General features: G+C 37.1%; 1 protein-coding gene across 1 annotated transcript in view; it reads left to right on the top strand.

Moving 5' to 3' along the window:
- Positions 1 to 26137, top strand: part of LOC131062898 (monothiol glutaredoxin-S7, chloroplastic) — a 108707-nt gene that overhangs the window by 42044 nt on the left and 40526 nt on the right. The window contains exon 2 of the mRNA XM_057996640.2: positions 18534 to 18803. Within this exon, the coding sequence (XP_057852623.2) occupies positions 18534 to 18803 (270 nt within the window). The remainder of the gene's footprint in view (positions 1 to 18533; positions 18804 to 26137) is intronic.

Below are 26137 nucleotides of genomic sequence, written 5' to 3'. Positions count from 1 at the left end.
GAGTGTCCACTCTTGGGCTTAGTGTGAAGATTGCTTCAGGCCGATCCTATCATGCTCCTTCATTCAAACTCTCCTGTGATTAGATCTACCTAGTGGATTATATGCATTGGTACTCATTTGTGTGATTGCGAACCTTAATGGAAATAATTGAGATTATGACTTATGTATACATATCTTCATATTATTTAATATGTTTGTAGGACTTAAATTAGGGTTTATCCTTTGTGTGTGCTATTAATTATTCCAAATCCACAATGATCCATCTTCACTAAAATGCCCTTGAATTGTCTTCAAATCTGCCCAAATCAGGGTTTTTTATCCACTAACTCAGCAAAATAAATTAGAGGGATTTCGTCCATGAATTAGACCTTAAGGGGTTTCATCCTTAGGTTGTTTTACCACAGTCCATGCTCCACAAGGAGTAATAATCAGATATAAATTTTATTCTCAATGATGCCTTCTTCACCTTGTTTAATCTCTCTCAAATAGAGTCTTCCTCCAACAGTCATCACTCTATCAATGCCCCCTTGAAAAATAAACTTTAATTATAATTCCATTAATTAATACAAGTGCTAGCTTTTACTTTTGTGATTTCTTTTCATATGGTATCTTTTGGTCTTTTAGTGTTTAAGATAAAGGTCTATGATCAACTTATCTTTTGTTTTTATTGCTAATATGGTTTGACTTATTTAGCATCTGTTATGTTTGTCTTATTCAACATCTTTAATTGCTTTGGCAGCTACTGAAATTAGTGGCACTTTAAAAAAGTCTGTCTCTCTTGTCCTATAGCGGTTGCTCACAATTGGATCCTATCTTAAATGCCTAATAAATGATTAAGATTTCCAAATATTTTAATTTGGTTTTTATTTTTGAACTGGGGATGTTACACTCTGCCCTTCCCAAGATTGTTTGTCCTCAAGCAAGCGCAAATTAGGATGCTGAAGAATTTTCACACCTTCCCATGTAGCATCCTCTTTAGGAAGATCTTTCCATTGGATCAAATATTTTGTCATTGTTTTGTTCCAAGCTTTCTTTGAAATTTATAATAGCTTTAGGAATTAGAATCAATTCCTTCATCATCCAATGGGGGTAGCTGTATTGAAGGAATAATTTGATTTCCTAGAGCTCTTTTAAACAAGAGACATGAAATACATTATGAATCTAACTATTTTCTAGCAATTACAATTCATATTCCACATCCCCAATTCTTCATTTGATTCTATAAGGGACATAGAACCTTGGTTTTAAGTTCTTTGCTCCACTATTTTTCAAAGAAGAGTGTTTGTAAGGTTATAGCCTTAAGGAGACCATAATTCCTTTGAATGTTCTTTCAGTTTGATGTTGACCAGCTAATGACTTTTGCTGATTTTGTGCTTTTCATAGGGTATTCTCAAGAGACTCCAAAATTTCTTGACTTTGTTTGATTAGATTTTTTGCCCTCAGTATGTTACTGTATGTGATGAACAAATCCACAAAGGATAGAGCATCATAACCGTATACGGTGAAATTTGGAATGAGAAAACTATTGTAAAACCACAAAAGATCCAACCACAACAAACCCTAGTTCTACAAGTAAGAATCCACCATACACCAATAAAGAACCTAAAACTTGCAAAACATCAGAAACATGAAAATTATACCATTCACATGCTTGGTAGGGTTTGATGTCCATTGTTTCCTATCTCCGTTGATCTTGTTTGATATATTTGCTCTTAGATTTTGTATTGTGCACAAGAGCTCAACAAAGAATGGATTGTGGTTGTGTAGACACTTGATTGCTTGAAAGTTGATTGATCGCATTAGTTAGGGTTGTGAAAGGATGGACTCTGGAGTCCCCTTATATAGAAGACACCTTATAAAATGGAAGGATAGGATTAAGAGGTGAAAACATAAATGGTCGGCTAGGATTAAAGGGTAGGTAGGGAAAAGGATAAAATATTAGAAAGGTGGTTGGGATAAAATCAAGAGATAAATGGCAAGTGTCATGGAGGAAAAAAACTAATGAATTAATTAAATAAATAAAAATTCATTTAATTAATAGAGGAAGTGGGACCAATTAAATAAATAAAATATTTATTTAATTTAGGGAAAGGATAAGTTAAATAAATAAAAATATTTATTTAAATGAGAGGCTAGAAGAGGATAAATGAATTAATTAAATAAATAAAAATCTATTTAATTAATAAAAGACTTAGGATAAAATAATTAAATAAATAAAAATATTTATTTAATTAGGACAGGACAATTTTAGGTGTCTACAATAACCATATAAGGCTTATGTAGTATTGGAATGGTGTTCTCCCAAATAAAGCCATTTCATCCAAGTTGCTTGATGCTTGACTATGTGATTTCACATATACTTTTCAATCCATTTGTTGACTATTTCAATTTTGTTCAAGTAGTAGTTTTGGATGATAACTTCTACTTGGAGATAATTTAGTTCGTGTTAGGTGAAAGAGTTCTTACTGAAAGAAGTTGAGGAATCAACTCTATCAATTACTATGCTTTATGGCAATCCATGTAATTTGAAAACCTCTTTGAAAAAAAATTAGGCTACTTGAGGAGCCTTAAACTCGATAGATATGGCGAATAAATGACCATTTTTATTATGTCTATCAATCACAACAAATATACTATCTTTACCTTGTGACTTAGGGTGTGCTGTAGTAAAATCTATTGATATAGTTTCCCATTTATGGTTTGGAATTGGTAATGGTAATAATCCTACAAGGAAAACATGCTCTATTTCATTTTGTTGGCAAACAAGGCACTTTCTTAATTACTTAAGAATGTCTTCTTTGATACCCTTCCACAAAAATCTATCCTTAGTTTGTTGATAGTTCCTAAAGTAATCTCGATGTCCTACCAATGGTGTTATGTGCAGCCTTCAGAACCTTATCTTTTAGCTTTAGTCGTGGGATAAGATAAATTATGTTTTTGTATAGAATAAGGTCATCTACTACCTTATAACTTTCATCATGAATTTTCCCTTACAAAATGTTAGTGGCGAATGTGTCTTTCCCATATTCTATTATTATGTTAGTCTTCCAATCCTAGCTGCATGCGCACCCTACAAAAATCCACAAGTAGTTTGTGTCGCATGATTTTTTATTCACAAAAATAGGCATCATTGAAAATCCTAGCTGCATGCACGACCTGCAAAAATAGTATTGTGTGATTTTTCCTTACAAAGTTTGCCTACGATTTTCAAAAAGTTGGTTGCGATTTTCATTGGAAAGCAGATGCGATTTTTCTTGGTAAACAACATGAATTTTCATAAGAATAGAACTTGCAAAATTTTCTTATTAACCGACACATTTTTAAGTAGAAAATAATGGCTTGATTCAATAGAAAAAGCAATGATTTTTCAATAAAAAAATATGATGTGATTTTCTAGAAAAACAACACGATTTTCTTACTCTAGACTTGGCTGTCGATTCTCATAGAGAAAATGGCACAACACTTTAGAAACCCTCATGATTTTCTAAAAAAAATAGGTTGTGAATTATACTAGGAACAACTTGCAATTTTCACTTTTTGCTACAACTAGTAAAGTTGTGTGACCCCTTACTTTGATACCTATTGACGTGTATTTTGTACACTGCCTAACACAGAATAAAATACCCAAGGGTACCTTATCCTCTCTTGAATAAAGCCTCTGATTGCTGAAGATGTCGCGAAGAAGGATCAATCAGGATGACTCCAAGGTTCTGTAATGTAGGGTCTCTACGTGTGGATAAGCACCAGTGGTCGTTGTGAATGCTGTTTCATCAAGGGGCCTTACGTTTCCGTTCAGGAACAGATTTTCCTAAAACTAACAAGTTCTCAAAAAGATCAAAAGGTAGGGTTTGCAAGAGATGAACCCTAATCTAATCCTAAGAATGACTCAATGTAGGCTAGACTTGGTAAGATCCGACCAATTTCAGTATTGCCAAGGAATTACAACTCTACTGAGATTGATGCGATCTTCTAAGGTGATTATTGATTTTCAAATCATCAAGAATCATAGACACTACCATGAAGGTACATATCAATAGTTCAATGATGATTGAAGGTTTAAGTAATCCAAATATCTCCAGTTGACCACACAAGGCGTCCTTACAATCAGTAAGAAGCTAGTGGTTTGGAATGTGAATCTCACCAAAGATCAAGCTCAACACTTAGTCCTTCAAATTTAAACACTACTTCGACTGAGAATGATTCAAGAAAGTAAACAACCATGAAGATAACCACGAGAATTGCAATAAAACACCATAACTTCAATATTTTATTGATCTCAAAGTCAACATAGACAACAATTGCTTGAAATTCTTTCTTCAATGCTCAATCTTGCTACAAAATAACTTTCTTCTCTCCAAAAGCTCTAATTCTAATTCTAATGTCTCATTTCTAATTCTAATTTCTAATTCTAATTTCTAATGACAAAATGAAAATGAATGAGGGTATATATAGCATCCTCAATTACAATGAACGGCTAGATCAAAAGAAGATCAACGGTTGAGATTCTGACACCTAAACCCTAATTAGGGTTTATTACAAAAAGTTTCCCTTTTATTGAACAATATTAAATGCATAGCCAAATATTTAATTGGCACAAAAATCTAGGAAACATAGACCAATGATAATTAAGGTGCTACATCATCTATAACAACCTTTCTTCCAGAACCTTGTTCCCTTTCCAATGCTCTTTCTTAGCAAATGCAGTGAATCTAGATACAATTCCTTCAATCTCTGCAATAGGAATCTCTGGAAGATTCCTCATTTGTTCCTCCAAGTGGATGACCTGATCAAAAGCCTTGAGAAGAGCTACGTCCCATCCAGGCTCGAGTTCTTTGATTTTCTCAATCAGGAGCATAGTGGTGAACATTTGATCTCTTTGCTCATCTGTGATAACATTCTCATCTTTGCAAAAGATGACCTTGACCTTCTCCTCCAACTCTTGAAGATTCACATCTGTCTCATCTTCAATCCTTCTGCCAAGAATAGAACATAACACCTCAAACACCCTGTCCTGAATTGGATGGATGACCTCCTCAACTTGATTGCATTTGGTACTAATGTCTTCGAAAAGAACTTCCTTCATCTGAAGTAGAGTTGACCACTGGAGCAAATTATGAGCTCCTCCATCCATTATCTTTTCTTGTGCTAAGATCTTCCTTGGTGTTTGCCTGATTACTTGCAGAACAGGAATGATAACATCTCTAGTGTGGGCAAAGGCGGCTACCGTTATCATTAGGTTGTGAATGATTTCAAGGACCTGGATAGCTTGATGGGTAGTTTGCATCATTCTTGTTGCGAACTCAATGGCAACAGTATGAGATTTGTCAATCCAAGAGCTCATAAGCTGAACCAAGCTCTTAACTCTTTCTGCCTCACCAACTGATTCAAGGGGAAGTGCTTGCACAGGAGATACTGCTTGATCCTGACGTCCCAAAGGTTGATTGAGATGGCTAAAGTAGCCTCTCCAAGCACCAACCTCTCGCTCAAGCTTTCTATTCTTTTCCATTTCTTCTCTAAGCTTGTCAAAAAGTGCCTCAAATGAATCAGTTGCCGCATCCAGTGTCTGCTCGGCTGTGAGTGGACCAAGTTCAAAGGTCTCTACATCATACTCCTCTGCCAGGATCTCACCTTCATATTTGTCCACTGCTGGTGTAGCTATCTGCAATTTTGTGGACCCTGTCTCATCTCTGATCATCTTGGACATCTTGGTAGCCTTCCTTCTCTCTGTCACTTCCTGAGAATTTCCAACAAGGCTTTCTAAATCAATTACATTATCTTCATCTTCGATCACAATCACCCTCGTTAGCCTCTCCTTTAACCAGTCTGGAATGGCGGACCTTGTCTCTCTAACTTGTATTTCTTTAGGCACTGATCCCTCTTCTCGGAGAGGAGATGTCACTTCATCATCATTCTTGTCTTCATGTAGCTCATTGACTTGGGGAGATTGACTTGATGAACGTTGAGGTGCTTGCCTTTCTTCATGTTTATCATTCTGAACCATTGATTCCATAGATTCCTCAACTTCAAGTACCCTCTTCTCTTGTCCTTGACTTGTCCTTTTTTCATGTCGAGAAGATGTGCTAGATGAGTGACCTCGATGGGCCTCTTGCTTCTTCTTGGAGGGTTCCCTTTTCTTAGGTCTTTCTTTCCTCTTCGCACTCCTAGGATGAGGATTGCCTTCACTTACGCATCTAGGGTGAGGATTGTCTTCATTTGTGCTCCTAGGATGAGGATTGCCTTCGCTTGTGCTTGCTCCTCCTTCCCCTGGCCTTTCCTCCAAAGTAAAAGTCATCGATGTGTTCTGTTCTCTCAACTTTTGATGTTGTATATCCACCCATCTGCGAGTACAAGACAAAACCGGAGCCATCAAAGTCCTCAAGTCTGTAATCTCAGGCTCGTTCCAATCTATCTTCACTGTTTTGTCTTCTCGGTCATAAGATGATTGGAGATGTCTGCCACTGTCCTGGGCTTGATCGGCCACTCTGTAAACTTTGCATTTCCTGATGAGATCTAAAGGTATCCTGGAATGCATCTTTCTTTTCACTTCTAAATCATCTGAGAGATTCATCAAAAAGTCCTCTATCTGAAATTCGTGCTTGTACTTTCTACCAACTGTTTCTTCTATATATCCATAAGGATCAAAGTTTTCTCTCAAGGCAAAGAATGAAAATGAATATAAGGCCAACTCTTTCTCTGCATCATCCAAGGCCAAAGCATTGGGACATACCTCAATTGAATTCCCTAGTATGATAGGCACAGGAATTCCATTTCCATGCCTGTGTCTGAATGCCTTTGCATAAGCTGCCAACTGCCTAGTCAAGTAACACTATTCTGTCTGTCGGATATCTTGGCAACATATATTGCGGTGAAGGACACCCATGAACTCTAATATATGTAAACTTTTGGAATTGGATAAACCAAGCACCATACCTCTTTACAAGTTCTTGTGCATCTTGAGATATCCGATTGTGAATCCCACCTTGCAATGTCCTGGTGATGTTCATCGTGAAGGTATCATTAACTAACTTGTAGTTACTTCCAGGTGGGTGATGCAAATGAACATAAGATTCACAAACTCTGACTTCCCCGGGCCCTCTTCCGATCACTCCTCTGTGAGGTAGTCCTGCATATTCAAAACTCCTGATCAAGGCATATATGATGTATGAGCTCATGTGGAATGACTTGGTAGCCTTCAGTCTTCTCAACTGCACGTCCAAGCAATGGCTAATAATTCTAGCCCAATGAATTGTTCCTTTCCCTTGAACTATCACTTGGATGAAGTAGAACATCCACTTCTCAAAATAGAAGGCTTGAGGAGCCCTTGTAACTCGATTGAGTAAGGTTATCAAATCTCTGTATTCCTCTTGGAAGTTGATCCTATGTGGTGTGTTTGGAATCTTGCTCAGGCGAGGACGACTTTTGAGTAACCAATTCTTATTGATGATGCTTAAGCAGGTGTCTGGATCATCTTCGTACATGGATCTAGCTCCTTCCAAGCTTTTGTAAATCGTATCTTTATATTCTGGCAGATGGAGAGCTTCACTGATAGCCTCCTCTGAAAGGTAAGCCAAAGTGTTTCCTTCCTTGGACACGATTGATCTTGATTGCGGGTCATAATGGCGGGCACACTCGATCATCAGCTCAGGACACTGGACTGCTGGAGGGAAGCCAGCCGCCTTGATAATGCCACTTTCAATTATTCTCCTTGCGACAGGTGATGGCTTTCCAATGTAAGGGACCTCTCGAAACTTCTTCACACTGAAGTTTCCCAAGTTGTTATCTCCAATGTTGCTCCATTTTGACACGATTTTGGTCTCCAATTCTTCATTCCTTTGATCTTCCTTCATGAAAGCTGGACGACTAGTGGATGCTCCTGTCTTCGGGGTCGCCATCTTGATACCTACACAACATTTCATAATGAGCAATATACTTTGCAACGTAGAAATATAGACTGGATTTAAGTTTTAAATTTTAGGAAACTTCATGATAAATCTTTGAATTATCATTTCCTAAATATGACTATGCAATTTTGGGATTCAAAATTCAAAATTCCAACATTAAACTAGGAAGATCTCGCCATACCTCCACTTGAGGACTAATTCTAAGAAAAATGATGCAAAAAATAGGCAAGTTTGCTAGGCAAAATGAAGATCGAAGTCTTCTAGCAAAATGCGCCTCCTTTATCAACTTCACCACCTTTAGCCTTCAATGCCTTGAGGAAAATTCGCTCCACTTCTAGCCTCCAACAAAGTTCGCACTCCTTCTTAGACCAGATTTCGCACTCCTCCTTGCTTCTCCAAATCGCATTTGAACAAATGATTGAATGATGGATTAAAAATACCTCTCTTATATAGGCGTTCACCATTGCAATTTCCCATAGACCGACTTGGAAAATAGGCCAAAAATGAATAAAAATTAATAGAAGGAGAAGGCCGACTTAGCAAAAACATTAAAATAATTCCTTAAGCGCTCCATTTTTTATTTTAAATTAATAATAATTAATTTCAAATGCCTTTATAATTAAAAATTTTGATTTTTTAAAGGCTTAAATTAATTATTAAATGCCCATGTGCTCTTATTAAATGCCAATTTAATTAAGATATTTCAAGGTTTTAGTGAATTTGGCATTTAATGCAATTTGAAGGATATTGGCGCCTAAGTATGGGAAGAATAAGGGATATCAACAACATCGCTCTGGTCCCTTGGAGAGGGACAGGAGCGCCCATGCATTTTTGGCCTTGTATTTCTTGCTTTTCACGTTCAAAGTCTTATCTTGGACGTCCAAAATGGCATTCTTGCTTGGAACCTTGAATTTAATTCATTCCTTCTTTGGAAGGAGTTTGCATTAAAACATTTTCGCCCTGGTCCCTTGGTGAGGGACAGGAGCGATCTTACCTTTTGTCCTTGGTCCTTGTCTTCCAAATCGCCAATTCATGTTGGGGGTAAACAAATAATCTTCATTCGTCCTTTCAATGCATGTTTCACTCGCTTTCTCAAGGCAAAATTGACCCTCTTAAGGTTTTCGCCCTGGTCCTCCAGTGAAGGACAGGAGCGATTTTTGCATTTGTGCTTAAGATAGTTGATTTTTGGGGTTGATTCCTTGTTCATCGTCCTTTGAAAGGCATTTTTGACTTTGCACAACCTTGCTTTGGCGTGGTCTTGGAAGACAATGGTTGATTCTATAGAAATCGCCTTGGTCCTCCAGTGAAGGACAGGAGCGATTTTTAGCTTATTGCACACATTCATGATCATATCAACCTCGAATTACATTCAAGGCGTAAAACGTCATTCCTTATTCCATCTTGAGTGTTGGAAACGAAAGTGGTATTCTAAAATTAGGCATACTTGAAGATTTCGCTCTGGTCCCTTGGTGAGGGACAGGAGCGCCCTAGCCATTTTCATCAAGTCTTGTGGTCTTTGCAACTTCGTCCTTCCTTGAAGCATTTTAAATATCATCGCCATCTTGTGCCCTGACCTGGATTCATCCAAATTTGGAGGGAAAGACTTGATGATGTGTTTTTCACCCTGGTCCTTGGGTGAGGGACAGGAGCGCCTTGGCCATCATGAGTTCACTTATGTTTTGCCAACTTTCAAAATTATCTTCAATGGAGCGATTACGCCTTCCTTCATTCATCTCAAACGTAAAACTTGCTTTTCTTTTGCCAAAAATTTGTCTCTTGAGAAAATCGCTCTGGTCCCTTGGAGAGGGACAGGAGCTTCCTTTGAAAAATCGCCCTGGTCCCTTGGAGAGGGACAGGAGCGAACTTGTTACTTAGGTTGATTTTCTTCATTGTGACCCTTTCAAGTTATATTCAACGGACAAAACACATTCTTCTTGACCTCTTCAAATCGTAAAGTCACTTAAATCTTGCAAGGATAATGCAAATTTGGAATTCAAGCTCCGGTCCTTCAGTGAGGGACAGGAGCGCCTTTTGTCCTCAAGGCCAAATTATTACAATTTTCATCTCAAATTTCCTTTGCTGGGGGGATATCATCGTTTTGCAAGCCATGAACGAGAGCCTAAGTCCAAAAAGGGTCCAAGAAGATGCATACAAAGGAAATCGCTTTGGTCCCTTGGTGAGGGACAGGAGCGCCTTTATCTTTCTAAGCCAAAAGTTCAACCTTTTATTGCTAACGACTAAGTCTGGATATTCAATTACGCTCACTTCATCCTTCCTTGCATCCTTGATGCTTCAGTTCGATCAACCAAGGCCAAAAATGATCTAAGTAAACCATTTCGCCTTGGTCCTTTAGTGAAGGACAGGAGCGAATTCACCTTAAACCTTAAAAACTTGTCATTTTTGAGTCTTCAAAATCCTCAAAATCTTCAATTCACGTCCGATCATATCCCCTGGCGACCCTACACAAAACAATTAAAACAAGTCAATAACCAAGATGCACCAAATATCATTTTCGCCTTGGTCCCTGGGAGAGGGACAGGAGCGATTTTACCTCTATAAGCCAAAATATTCAAAATTTAGGTCTTCAGTCACTTCACAAGGCATAATTAGGTCATTTCCAAGGCCAGGAATCGGTTATCAAGCCATCAAAAATTTGGTCAAAAAATACCCAGACAAAAAAATGCACAATTCCATCATTAAAATGCTAACACTTAGACAAAATTTGAATTTGCCCTCAAAAACCCTGACTGGACCTATCCTGAGACATACCTGACCTTCCTGACAGGCTCATCCTATTTCAAAATTTGCAACCCTCGGGAGGATGCTTAATAACCTTCAAAAACTTCACTAGACTCGGCCTGAAAATATCCAATAGAAACCCCTAAGGCTTAACCCTAGTCCAGACAACTCACTCACTTAATCAAAACCCTAAAAGCAGAGAGAAGAACAGGCAGAACAAAAGCAAAAAAGAGGGGGTCCCCATTTGCATGGGGCGATGTGTGAAATGGTCACAACAATACCATATTATAAAAATTAATAGAACACGATATTTTAATATTCTATGAAATATCAAGATACTGACTACAAAGAGGCTCATCTCCTTCTATAGAGATTGGAGGATGAAACCAAATAAACACGCAAAAGGATAACACGACATGAATTGCCCTAAATGCAAAAATACCGAACTTAAAAAATAGAAAAAAATACTTGTCACGTAGGTGACTTTTTTACAACTGTAAGCCTTATCTTCTAATTATTATTTAATATTATTCTAATAATTTTCGAATTGTGATATTACATAATTTGTGGTTACACTAAATTACGTAGTTCCACATCTCAACCAAGGATTTGTGTAAGATAATATTTGAGGTGATTGATGCCTCCTTCCATCCTCAAGACACTATAATTGCACACCACCATTCTTGTCAATGTACTTATTATGCAGGAAAAAAAGGAAAAATGAAACAAGGAATATTGTAAACTATAGCTATAAACAAGAAAAAATGTAAACTATAGCTATGAAAGGAGGACAAAAAGGAAAAAATGAAACAAAGCATAAATGATTAAAACCCTAGATGTGCTATAACACAACAAAAATGAAAGCAAAAACAACAAAAAAGTGCTACATTTTTAAAAATCCAATCAATAAATCAAGTAAAATGGTTAAAGGTGACACAAAATGAGTTAAAATCAATTGAAACTTGATGTGATGAAGGCAAGGAGTCAAGGGCACAAGAATAAGTATCATAAATGTAAATTTTTTTTTAGAGATTTTGTTGTTTTAAGACTATGGCCTCTTTTTTTATACGACAAAGTGAGTTTTCCTTTGGGAGTAGTGAGTAATAGTGAGTCTTAACTCCCAAGTTTTGGATGAGTAACTTGACCGGCTTGTGAGTTCTCAGTCTACAGGGTTTTGGAATTGTGGTTTGACCTATAATCAACATTTCATATGTTGAGCCTAAGGTGGTTTGGTATGGAATAAGTGAAAGTGCATGGAAAATAAGGAAAGACAAAAAGTAAAGAGGGGATACATATGAAATAGAAAGACGCATATCTTTGGGGAGACAAGAAATCATCATACAAAGTTGCAACCTAATAGAGCATTTCGAATGTTCTCTCTATCACCCTTTTTTCCATTATTATTTGGAATGTTTGATTTGCCATTTTGGATTAGCTCTAAAATTTCATTTTTCTGGATAGCTCTTATTATATTATATTGTTATACCAATATAAGTAATAGTAGCTTCAATGGGTACAATGTAAAACAACAAATACAAGAAGGATAATAATATGATATTATTTAATTTTAGAGAATAGCAAGCAATTTAAATGCTTACAATTTTCTTATTTTCTTATAATTTTTTTTTGATTTTTTTCCTTTACCTTAGCATAGAGATGGTTGTGGGAACAAGCCTCTAAAAAATGAAAATATCTTTGGAAAGCAAATAATAAAATGCTCATATTGGGAATTTTGGCCTTGATTACTCAATCAAATTTGATGGAAGTGTTAGAACTGAAATAAACAATGTTAAATATAATGCAAAATAAAAGAGGCAAAATTAACAATTCACAATTACACAAATTTAACATGGTTCACCCAATGCAATCTACATCCACAGAGAAACAACCATCCACTTTCTTTTATTATCCAACGAAGAGCAAATTATAATCTGATGATATTTCGCATTCAATAACCACTTATTTATCAATCCCTTTTTGGTGGTTTACAAAGGTAGTTTTACATACCAAAATAACAATTAACTCCTTTATTAAATAATGGGCAATTTTGCTTAGGGGTGCTGCTGCCAGCAGCCCTTGCCGAGCACGTTGCCAATAGACCCCTATTGTGGGGTTTGCTCTTTGGCCTTCTTTGGGGGGATCACTCCCAAGCCTTGTGGGGGGGCTCTACCCTCCCTACACTCCCCTGTAAATTGATTTTGGGGGGAAAATGTGACTGTCAAAGTCACCAAAATTTAAGCCTGATAGCATGATTAGTCATCACATACTAACAATCTTCGACTTGGAGATTGATTAGGCTCCACACCAAACAATCTCCCACTTGGAGATTGATCTTGGAGTAACACAGTTGCACCTATAGCTCTCATGGAATTTATGCACTTGGACTTGCCTTGTTTCTCATTTCCCCTATTATCATGCTTGAAGGCCAACATAAACTGAGCAAGAAATCGGTTTCTCTCAACTTACAACCTTCGTCAACATGTGTAGGATTATGGCTAATGTTTATCTTTTCTAGCTTCAACTGTCCATCCTTTAAAATTGATTGTATGAAGTGGTATCTGAGCTATAATATGTTTAGTATTAGAATGAAGGCTTGAGATGAATGGCACTTTGACTATCACTGTACAACTTGCTATTCTTCTACAACTTTCCCAATTCCTTCATAAATTTTTGTAACCAAATCATCTCTTTACTAGCCTTTGTAGCAACAACATACTCTGCTTCTATGGTTGAAAGTGCAACAACCTTTTGCAACTAGCATACCTTGTGGTGCTCCTCCTATTGTCAGTATCACCTGCCAAATTTGAATCAACATACCCCTATAGAGTAGAGTTGGAATCTCCAAAACATAATGCCCAAGTAATAGCACCTCTCAAATGCCTGAGATTCCATTTTACTACATTCCAATGCTCTTTTCCAGGATTGTTCATATACTTGCTCACAACTCCCATTGCATGTGCAATCTCTGGCCTTGTACACACAATAGCATACATCAAGCTACCAACTGTTGAAGAGTATAGAACTTTGGACATGTAGTTCGTCTCCTCTTGTGTCATAGGACACATCTCCTTAGTCAATTTAAAATGTTTGGGTAAGGTGTACTCACTGATTTCATATCTTGCATTTGAAATCTTTTCAACACCTTTTGTATTTACTCACTTTGAGACAATGTTAATGTGTGATTTTTCTTGTCTCTTGTTATTCTCATACCAAGGATTTCTTTTGTTGCACCCAAATCTTTTTAATAGCAAATTACTTTGCTAATTTTTGCTTAAGCTCATTTATATGCTGCATATTAGACCCGACAAACATGTCATCAATATATAATAATAGGATAATATAGCTACCATTATCCTACCTCTTAATAACTCAGTGATTAGAATGACATTGGCTATAATATTGTTCAACCATAAAACTATCGAATTTCAGTACCATTGTCGGGGTGCTTGTTTCAGGCCATACAAGCTCTTCTTTGACCTACACACTAAGTCCTCCTTACCTTTGATCTCATATCCCTGTGGTTGTTGCATATAAATCTCTTCCTCCAAATTTTCATGGAGAAAAGCTGTCTTCTATAGCCACAAGACTTAGAATAGTTTTGATTGAAATCGTTTAATGTCAGGAGAAAATATTTCATCAAAATTTATTCCTTTCTTTTGTGCAAAACCTTTTACCACAAGTCTGGCCTTATACCTTTTCTTGCCTCCATGTTTTTCCTTCATCCTGTAAACCCATTTGTTTAATGCTCTTTTACCTCAGGCTATTGAACTATGTCCCAAGTCTGGTTTTGTATCAAAGAGTCCATCTCCTCTTTCAATCCTTGCTCCCACTTCTTTCTAGTTTCTATGTGCATTATTTAATAACTTCATGGTTCACCAAAATCAGTCAATAATATATATTATATGGAGAGTATCACATAGGGGGTCTACTTCTCTTGGTTGATCTTCTTGCAGGAGTTTGAGGTACTTGTTCTAGTTGTTGAATATATTGATTTTCTGGTACCGTTGGAACTACATTTTCTGCAATTTCATCAAGTACCATATATTTAATGTTTACCTATTTCTATTTCTTTCCTTGCAACCGATCTTTGTACATGACCTTCTCATTGAATATGACATCTCTACTCCTAATGATTTTGTGATTTTCATATTCCCATAAATGATAACCAAAATCATTAACTCCATATCCAATAAAAGTACACTTCTTGGATTTTGCCTCAAGCTTTGTTCTATTTTCTATGTCAATATGGACGAATGCTTCACAACCAAAAGAAAAATGAGTAGTTTACATTTTTATCTGTCCATGCCTCCTTTGGAATACCACCATCTAAGGAATTTGAAGGTCCTCTATTCATGAAGTAAACAATAGTATCTACAACATCTATCCAAAATTGTAATGGCAATCCTGCATTTAATCTCATGCTCGTTGCACACTCCATGATTGTTCTATTCATCATTTCAAACACACCATTTTCTTGTGGTGTTCCTGAAACTATCTTTTGTCTACGAATCCCATGGTATATATAGTAACTATCAAACTCTTTGCTGCAGTATTCACCTCCATTGTTTGATCTAAGACACTTCAATTTATTTTCTATCTCATTCTCAACCAAAGCTTTTCATTTCTTAAAGATATCAAGTTCATTAGATTTTCTAGGAATGAAATAAACCCAAGTTTTTCCAATTGCATCATCAATAAAAGTGACATAATAATAAGAGCCACCTAGAGATGATACTTGAGCTGGTCTCCATACATCTGTATGCACAAGATCTAAACTTTCACTCATCTTTTCTTTCCCAACTCTGGAAATCTAACTCTCTAATGTTTTCTATAATCACAGTTTTCACAAAAATACAAACCAACTTGCTTCAAACCTGGCAATAGATTTCTGGAATGGAGAATCCTCAGCCCCTTCTCACTCATGAGCCCAAGCCTATTGTGCCATAATCCTGTATCTGTTCTTGTGAAAGCTAAGGAAATAGAAAAATCAGAGTTACCAGTACATAAATACAATGTACCTACTTGTTATCCTTTTGCTATTATCAATGATCCTTTAGTGAACTTCCACGAATTGTTTGTCAATGTAACTGTGTAACCTTCACTTCCTAGTTGTCTTGCTGAAATTAGATTTCTTCTCAAGTCAGGAACATGCCTCACCTCTTTTAGCAATCACGGGTTTTTTCGTATGGTAATTTTATATATATCTTACCCTTTCCATCAATTTTGTATGGTTCATCATCACTCGAATAAACTCGTCCAAAATCACCTTGAACACAGTCTATAAAATATCTCCTATGGGGTGTGGCATGGAATGGAGCCTCCGAGTCTAACATTCAAGAATTAGTAATATTATCTAAAGAAAGGATTAAAGCATCTTACAACACATCACCTACTACATATGCTTCCTTTTTATTTTCTAATTGTTCATCTTCTTGTTTTCCTTTTTCTTGTTCTTTTCTGTCATATTTCCTTGCTAAGGATAACACCAACAACATCATCAAACTTTAAAGTGTTTGAACTAGAGACAAAATTACTTACAGGCATGATCAAGCTATTCCAACTTTCTGGCAATGAGCACAAAATCAAGAGAGCCCTAACCTCATAATCAAAGGTTACTTTCATAGAACTTAATTGACTAGTGACCGTGTTAAACTCATTTAGATTGATCAACAACATACCTACCTTTTGACATCTTCATATTAAATAAACGTTCAATAAGAAATACCTTATTGGAAGCTGAAAGCTGAGGGTTTTTCATATACTTTGTCTAATGCCAACATCAGGTCCTCTGTTGTTTCTTTTGATATATTGAAAGCCATCGACATTACCAAGCACAACCGTATTACTCCTAGTGCCTTTCTATCAAGAACCTCCCATTTTTGGATCTAGTATATTTGCTAGTTTCTTTGCTTTTCCACCCAACAATAAGAAAAGACCCTTTTGATATAGACAGTCTTCCATTTCAATCTTCCATAGATGATAGTTTTGGCTGTTGAACTTTTCAACTTTAAAGTTGCCTTCTTCTGCCATTGCTCCCACTCAAATCTAAATCTCTTGCCAAATGACCGAAATACACGGCTTTGATATCAATTGTTAGGGTTTAGGTAGATTAGAGCAATAAACAATGTTAAATATAATGTGGAATAAAAGAGGCAAAAATAACAATTCATACTAACATATAGATTTAATGTGGTTCACCCAATGCAGGCTACATCCCCAGAGAAACAATTGTCTATTTTCTTTTATTATCTAGTGAAGAGCAAATTATAATCTAACGATATTCCACATTCTATAACCACTTATTGATCAAGTCCTTTTTGGCGATTAACAAAGGTCGGTTTACATACCAAAATAACAGTTGACTCCTTTATTAAATAATGGGCAATTTTTGCTGCAAGGGCGATGCCCCCAACAATCTTTGTTGGGCATATTGCCTCTAAACCCCTACCGTGGGCTTCATTCCCAAGTCCCTACTAGGGGGATAACCCCTTAGGCCTCACTGGAGGGGCTCTCCCCTGCTTGCACTCCCTCGTTTCATTTGAGGGAAAAATGCAGCTGACAAAATCACCAAAACTTAAGCCCGACGACATGATCGATCACCGCATACCAACAAGAACACCTAGAATGATTTCAATTTCAAAAGAGCATTGCAAATATTACTTGTGACTGCTTATTTTAAAGAGTTGAAAATTTAATGGAAGATGATTAGTGGCTGAAAACATCAAGAAAGCCTGCAAACAATTGAGATGTTTTCCTTTCCTAAACTCTTTATCTAGCTTGGTTTGTAAATTCTGACACTTTGTAGCCATTATCATGGAATGGACATCTAAACTAATGTACATATGTCCCCAAGGAAGTTTAGTTTCGTTATACATGGAATGCAGATATAAATTAATGTACATAGCTCTCCAAGTCATTCTAGTTTCTAAGGGCATGGTTGATGAGTACATTTTATTTAACTCTTGTGATATATTCCTGTTTTTTTTGCATTTACAAGCCATATGAATACCAAGCCCAGTCCTAACCATAACAATATCTTGGCACAAGGGTTAATCGAGGTCTTGTTTTGGAACTAATAAGATGATGCAATCAAGTCATCTACATAGCAGTAGGGCACCTTCCCTTAAGATGGTCACTTTGCCAAGTTCACAATTTTTTTACGAGTGCTTAGAACTCAAAATTGTAAGATGTAAAGCTTAGTATTCTGTTTTTGTCATTCCTCTTTGCTTTGGGACATCATATTTTCCAAAATTATCTTGATTTCTGCCTTATTCTACTAGTTTATATTTTTTCGTTAGCTTGTGCTCCTCCAACTTGTTGATCGAATCATTATTATCTCTATTGTAGGATTCTCCTTTCATTAGCGTGCTATTGGATTCTAACTTGCTTCTTCTTCAGATCTCCCTCTTATAGCTTTCTTCTACATATTATTAGTAATAATACTGTTGATCTAAAGGGCACTTGCTTGATGCTTTTGTCTGGTGACATTATACTCTTGTGAGTTTGTCAGAAATAGCATACATTTATAGATATTGTCAAATATGGTGTTGACAAGAATGTATGAATATAAATTGTCTAGAATTTCCTCCCTAATGTAGTTTGATTTTCAGCATGCATTCTTTTAAAAGAACCAGCAGAAGCAAAAATATGGGCATTTCAACTACCATGCTTACAACTAAGCCGCTACTGTTACTGGATTTCCAAAAGGAGTTGATGTTTAGACATTATGCACACAAATACTGAATTTTGTATGTGCGAAATATGCATTCCATTTATTTAGTTCACTTATGTTCATGGTGATTCATCTTCAATATTTGCTAGCAAGGTGTAATTTTCTGTCAATGATTGATGGAATAATTTGGTTATATGTTAAATTTATGCTTGTTGATGCAGCATTGACACCTGAGTTGAAGGCAAGTCTGGAAAAATTCATTACATCAGACAAAGTGGTTCTTTTCATGAAGGGAACAAAAGATTTTCCCCAATGTGGTTTTTCAAATACCGTTGTGCAGATATTGAAATCCTTAAATGTGCCATTTGAAACATTCAATATTCTTGAAAATGAAATATTACGCCAGGGATTAAAGGAATACTCCAGCTGGCCTACATTTCCTCAACTGTATATTGATGGTGAATTCTTTGGTGGGTGTGACATTACTATGGGTAAGTAATGCTACACACTTCCTCTATTTTTTTTTCGTTTTAGATTTGGAGGAGATGTCTCCTTTTGGTTGCTCATATTGACTGACTGTTACAATGTTATACAGCTGTCCGATTGTCCCACTCCGTTTGTTTGTGAAAAGTAACATAATTATAATTCTAATTTTCAGTTTCAGGGACTGTAGATATGTTCACAAAATATTGTTTCAGACAATGGTTCGCTTCTTGTTAAGGTTTAATATTGTTTCTGACAATGGATCGCTTCTTGTTAAGGTTTCATCAAACTTTGTTTAGATGGTTTTAATGCATACTATTCATTGGATGCCAATCAACACATTGCTTAGCAAACAAGCAATATGGTTTTTTTTCACGATCTTAAATCATTTTTTGTCGAGTCTTAATAGTGATAAGAATAATTAGTAATAAAATATTGCTGTGGACCTAGGGATATGATATTGTAATGTATATAGGTGGATATAGATTCCAACACGTGGCACATCTCTTGACTTATAGTGGGTCATGAGTTATATAATGTAATTAGGAGGCCTACATGGGTTTAGTGGTTTACTCCTCCATTATGCTATTAGGAGGAGGTTTTTATAAAGGAGGTGAATATCATTGTATAGATACGTGAAGAGTATGTTATCTGTTTGGGATATCATGGAGATATGACAAGGAGTGGCTTCTTCCATAAGGAGTATTATATGGTGTTACAATACCCTAAGGGTTTTTCCGCACAATTTGGGCGGGTTTTTCTCTGCTGGACGTGTTTTTATTTTTTTCGTTTCCATACAATTTTTTACAAAATTGTGGGTTTGCTCTTGCATGTTTGCTGTGCGACTAGGGTTTCCAGACATGCATCAGAATTCAACTAAGTTTTTTGATGATTTTTTCAAAAAATCATGGATTATCTTTTGCGGCTAGAGTTTGATGATTTTTCCACAAAATCATGGTGCTGTTTTGCAGTGGCTTTTTGACATTTTTTTCTACAAAATTGTAGCTTTCCATCTTGGACAAAATTTTTTTGACGATTTTTTATAAAATCATGGTTTCTAGCTATTCATTTTGCAAATTCTCTAATTTTTAATCAGACCTGGGTTTGTTTCAACAAGTATTTTTGCATGAGTTTTTCATCAAAATCATGGGTATCAGTTTTTTACAATGTTTTGGGGTCGATGACGTTTCTGCAAAAGTACTGAGTTTTTGCACGATTTTTTTTCAAAATTGTGGGTGTTACTTTTTTTCTCCAAAGTAGTGGAGGTTTTTTGACCTGGTTTATTTTGACGATTTTTTGGCAAAATTGTGGAATTTTCAGAACTGGGAAGGTTTAGAGTGATTTTCCAAAAAATCAGGTGTGTTCAGAATTTTTGCACAATTTAAAAAAAGACAAATTGTGGGTTTCAGTTTTTATTTTTTTCAATTTTTTATCAACAAAAATCGAAGGTATTTGAGAAGATTTTATTTTTAAGCTTGTTTTCCACGTCTTTGGTTAGTGGGAGGGTGTCACTATTGTGGTAAATTTGGTCATCTGAAGAAGTTTTGCAGAAAGCGGTTGGCTTATAAAAAATCCAATCAAGGAGGGTCCCAACAGTTGGCTCCTGTCACAGAGCATTCAAAGGAGTCAGCTTTCTATACATTCATGGCCAAAAGATGAGAAGATGATGCCAAGTCTTATATGGTAGTTAGTAGAATGACCATTAAGGGAGTGTATTACAGTAATATTGTAATATTTATCTTATAATGGTCATTTAAGTCGTTTAGTTAGTTTTAAGTAACTTTCTATTCTGTGAGCTAGTTAGTATTTAGAATCTTTCAATTCTTTCTTTAATTCTCGATTGTTTCCGTTATGGAAAGATCTTTTGTAATTGCTTATATAAGGAGTATTCCTCTCCTTTGTTAATAGAACAATCAATTATTATTTTAATATCTTGCCCAAAGGATTTGAGGAAGAGGTACAACTATACTTTTAATTATTGAGATTTCTTACTGTGGAGTAGTTATATCTACACAAAAAAGCATGACACTGTTCCATACTTGTACATGGAATAGAGGCACATGCTTACTTGCTATCTAGAGTTGGTGGGATGTCCCCAAAACACTGACCCTGCAACTTCTCCAATGTGGACTTGAGGTAGGATAGTTTTGGCTGTGTATAGGATGGCCAGAAACTGAGAGGTGGGCCCCCATAAGCCACACATTCTTCACTGTTTGCAGTCATGCTAAGGACATTGGAAAGGAATGTGATTATTTCTGACATAAATTTAAATAGTGAACATAAGATCACATGTTTACAAAACTTAGATAAGTTATGCATCAGTCATCATAATGTCTCTAGGTTAAATAGATCCAGCATCTGATGATTAGTACAATACAACAGGAGGGTTATGTGGTCTTCATACGATCCTTTGAGAGTTTTATAATCAAGTTGCAAACAAAAGTTTATGTCTAAATCAGCACTCAGTCTGTTGGACATTCACGAAGTACAAAGTCAATGGATAATAGTACTATATCAGCTATCTTGGATCCCCTTAAGATAAGGCTTAAACTGTTTTATTGACCATATACAATATTCTTACTTCTGGCAAGAACATACAACTGAGAGAACTCGGTTAATCACATTATTCAGTCTCTTAATAGGATCATATGTAATCCATTTCACGCTGCATGCCTTTGGGCCTCTAAAAGTAGAAATTAGAACTCAGTTTACTGGTATGACAGAAAACTAGTACCAGCCCAATAGAACATTGACAGTCAATAATGAGAAATTCTCATGTCAAACAGTAGAATGTTGATGAAATTAAGTTGATGAAGCTAGGAGACACTGATGAAGTTGAATTGTTGATGTTGCTAAAGTTGAACAATTGCTGTTGAGGCCATTTCAGTTGCCGACAAAGATGATACCGTTTTTGAAAATGACAAGAGTTGCTAACAAAGATAAAAGGAGTTGCTGCTGAAGAGGTTTAATTTGTAGGAATTTTGGCTATAACTAATAATAGGAAGTTCTATTTGAGGTGTGACTTTTCCAGCCATTTCAGATTAGTTCCAGGAAACAAAATTAATTTTTTTTTCTTAATTTGTAAATTAGTTGCTGTTTTTGGAGTAGGACTTTGTGGAGTTTTCTTGGAGCTAATATTAGTGGGCACAATCTGCTGATTGATTTACCCAGTTTTTTAGTCATATTTTTTATATTCCATCACCCAGTTGAAAAATTGCATGTAGGCGACTTTATTATGCCGAGAGGCATCTACAATGATATCAAAATGTCCGTAAACAAAAATCCATTTTTGAAACAATTTGACATGCAAATGACAGGTAAATGCATCTACAATGACATCAAAATGTCCATAAACAAAAATCCATTTTTGAAACAATTTGACATGCAAATGACAGGTAAATGCATGAAATATGCCATGTTTCAGCTTTTGTGGAGGTGTTATTTTATTACTCCAAATAAAATAGAACCCTCACCGCTTGTCTCCAGTTAGATTCACAACTTTTTGCATGTAGGACTTTAATGGATTTGTATTCTTGGTGTTTAGTATTTTAGAAGAACATTTATTTTACAGATGATTCTCTTCTATTACTATTATAAGATATCTCTTGGCATATTTTACATATATTTTTTAAACATAAGTATACTAGTTTAGGAGTGTTCTTAGTTCCATGTCAAACTCTATTGTTTTCACTTTGTAAATAGGTAGAGGAAGAAGTTTTGTAATAAATTTGGAAAGAAAAATTCAGATTGTATTCAAACTCAAGGAAGTCAATTTCAGAAAAAAAGAAGAGTTTTTTGGTACGTTACTTTTTGAGCAGGCTCCAAAGAAACAGGACTCGGACTCGGCAAGGCCGACCCGGACTCGGAGTCGGGACTCGGAGTCAAACTCGGCTTCAGACTCGGCTGGACTCGGGAAAGTGAAAAACTCAAGAAATTTAGAGATTTTTAAAGATTTAAAATTTGTTTCATGCACCCTTTATTGAATACACCTTAAAGACACAATAACATCATCAAACTCGGCTCATTTGATTACATACACAAGTATACATCAATCACATAAGCATAAACACAAATTGTAGGTGAAGGAAATAACAAACATAGATTTATAAATATTGTCAAATGTATACAATATTACAAAACTCATGGAATAAAAAATCCATGTTATCATATGATCATCATCAAATGTTCCATACAAATACCAAAGGTAAATACAACTACAAGCCTATGGCTCAGAGGAGCCTGCACCCTCCGGCCTTGACCCCCTGCGAAGGCATCTAAGGTAGGTCCTGGATGATTCGACAGCCATAGCCGCTCCTTGTGACACCATGCCATGCTCACCAACATCAGGAACATATGTGTCACTATCTACCTTTGAATCTCTTGTCTCTGCTCGTGCTCTCCACTCCTCCTCTGCCATGGCTACGATCTCAGCCTCTATATTTACTTGGTCGATCAAATCAGTGTCAGACTCGGAGGTTAAATTTTCCCTACTTCTATCGACGCAGTTTCCCCCCATATTTTTCAACGGGGGTTTGGGGGTAGCACCCCCGTTGCCCCTTGACCCCGCATCAGGTATAATTATTTAGTAAAGGTATCAGGTGTTATTTCTCTATTGGCTGACATGTTGTAACCCTAATTTTTCTCATTCTTAGGCGGAGGTTGTAGTGAACAAAGATGAGATTATTCATTTTAAAAAAACTTTAAAAAATGCATTTTTTTTGGCCTTTTTTGGGCCTTGCCGCCGACCGAGTCCCAGGCACAGGACTTGCCGAGTTTGGTGAGTTTATGCCAAACTCGCCAACTCGTCGAATTTGGCGAGTTCGCCCCCTGAACTCGGACGAGTCCGAGCTCGTTAGACTCGGGGGGCATGAATCGTACTTGGACTCGTCGAGTTTGGCGAGTCCTTGGTGATTTTCCGATCTTTGTTCCACACCTCATACAGAGCAACCCCCGTTCCATACAAAATTTACAAACAACTTGCTTATATCATTGACAGTAATGACCCCACTTAGTAGTGTTGGCATTGTGTTGTCATTGATGTCAACCGGTATGGGAGATGTATGTGCAGTGTTGTCATTGATGCATATACTACATGTGTTGACATCAATGCCAAAGGGGGAGATTGTTGGCATTGTGTTGTCATTGATGTCAACTGGTATAAGATGGCAACCGGTATGGGAGATGTATGTGTAGTGTTGTTATTGATGCATACCAGTAATGGTGTCATTGATGTCAACTAGTATAGTAGGTTACCAGTAAGGAAGAGAATGTCTTCAAGCATAATGATCTTTGGAGTCACCGGTACACAAGTTAGTGTTGACTTGTGTTGAAGACATGGACATGAGACCGGTATGGTATAAAACCGGTAAGTGATATATTGGCAAGTGTATTGTTGCCAACCGGCAAGCATATGACCACTGAGCCAACAGGGTGAGCTAGTGAAGAAGTGCAACACCGATATGCTAGTGTGATGTTTGGATGTGGAATTGTAGGACTCCCACTGGATTATGATGCAGTCACCAAATGAAGAAGATATCATAGGGTGAAGTGAAGACTAACAGTGAGTGTGCTCAACCGGATCACATGTGCTTGATTGAAGGTGTATTTGCTAAATGTTAGCTAAGGCATATCAGTGCAATGCCGAAAGCAGAATGAGATGACAAGGATCCACTCCCACCGGTAAGTGGAGCTTATCCCCTAACATGCATGGAATGCATTACATCTCTCTGGGATAGGTTGCCAAGAGTTAAACGCAGGTGATTGAAGGCTCACACCGGATCAACCGGTGAAACACGAAGTTGCCTTAGGTGCATGAAATCAGAGATGTGCACCGGATCAGCAAGGGCAGACATGATGAGTTGCCGGTACAGAGAAGGAAGGATAGGTTTGTCTCTTTGACAAACCAGTTGATAAGAGAACCGGTCTATTGATGTAGAAGGCAAGGTTGAGCAGCTACAGACAGAAAGAGCAACCGGAATACAGATGCAGAACAATTGAAGATTGATGACAAGGTGTCATCAAGGTTATTACCGGTATGTAGGTCAAGCGATGAGCGAGCAAAAGAGAAAAAGTGAAAGGCTCTTGTCTGATAAAGATGTGCATGCTATGTTTTGGCATGCGAAGTGACCGGTAAAGGTGTTCCATCGGCAGGGCAGCAAAGTGCAAGTTTGAAGACAAACCGGTTAGGGTATAACCGGTAGGGTAAGAGAATTGGTTGATGAACCCGGTTGTGTGGTTGGTCGGTGATCTTGTCTGGATCGACACAACAGTCTAAGCTGAGGTGGATACCGCAAAGGTGCCATGTGGAGTCGAGGTGGCGGACATGCATGCTGCGGTAGATGGAGTGTGCACTGATGAGTTAGTTACAGGGTCAGTCGACATTAAATGCAAACCCCATAAATCATGGGATGTGTTGCAGAGATGTGCAGCTCGAGGAAGGTTGAACAGAGGTGATCGATGGGATGCATCGATCGATGCAGAATGTCCAGGTGCAGAACGAGGATGGTGATGCAATCTGCTGAACCATTTATGGTGATTGACCAAGTGCCATGCCGACAGACCGTCTGTGTTTACTAAGTATAGCAAACGTGCCTTGGAAGAATGAAGATATGGTATGTGATGCTTGAGTGCTTGCAGGTTGATCTTCGTGCAGAATGAGATCTGATTGGATCTGATACTCCTCGTGATCAGTGGAAGAAACCCTATTGCGCCAATAGTTTGAAGTTGCATTTTGGCAGGAAAGCTTAGCTATATGAATGCAGGTAGAAGACTGGATCGAGAGATGCCGATTGGCGGAGAAGAGTGATCTTGAGCAAAGTAGAGAGCAGATAAGACTGAGAAGAGTCAAGGAACACAACATCTGGAGTAGAGAGCCAACAAGGAAGATAAAATCGGTATCAGGGGTTAACTAGGGTTCAATCGATAAAGCTTGAGTAACCGGATAGCTGCTAGAGTGAATCAATCAAGTGAACCTGGAGTGAGAACCGGCAGTAGAGAGTGAGGTGATCCTGCTGACCAGGTATAGAGAAGGAGAAGATGCAGAGAGAACAGACAACCGGTAATAAGTTGCAGAGTTGTTTAACCGGTGGGGTCAAAACCGGTATGTTAATAGCAGGGACAAAAGGAGGCATCAGAGAATGAAACAGGGTGTGAACTAGCAGAGAGGAGGCAAAGTGCAAGACATAGGATACTACCGGTGTGTCAGCAACAACAAGTGAAGGTGTGCAGAGAGAAAGAGAGAGATAGAAGGAAGAGTAGGAGTTAACCGGTAAGGCAGAGGAGGAGTAAAACTGACAGGGTGGAGTGTATGTAGAGGTTACAAGATTCACTTGTATCTAGGGTT

This window comes from Cryptomeria japonica, chromosome 9 (genome assembly GCF_030272615.1).
Source record: "Cryptomeria japonica chromosome 9, Sugi_1.0, whole genome shotgun sequence".
In the NCBI taxonomy this organism is placed as follows: domain Eukaryota; kingdom Viridiplantae; phylum Streptophyta; class Pinopsida; order Cupressales; family Cupressaceae; genus Cryptomeria; species Cryptomeria japonica.
Note: the sequence above shows the minus strand (reverse complement) of the source record. Positions and strands in the feature narration are given on the sequence as shown.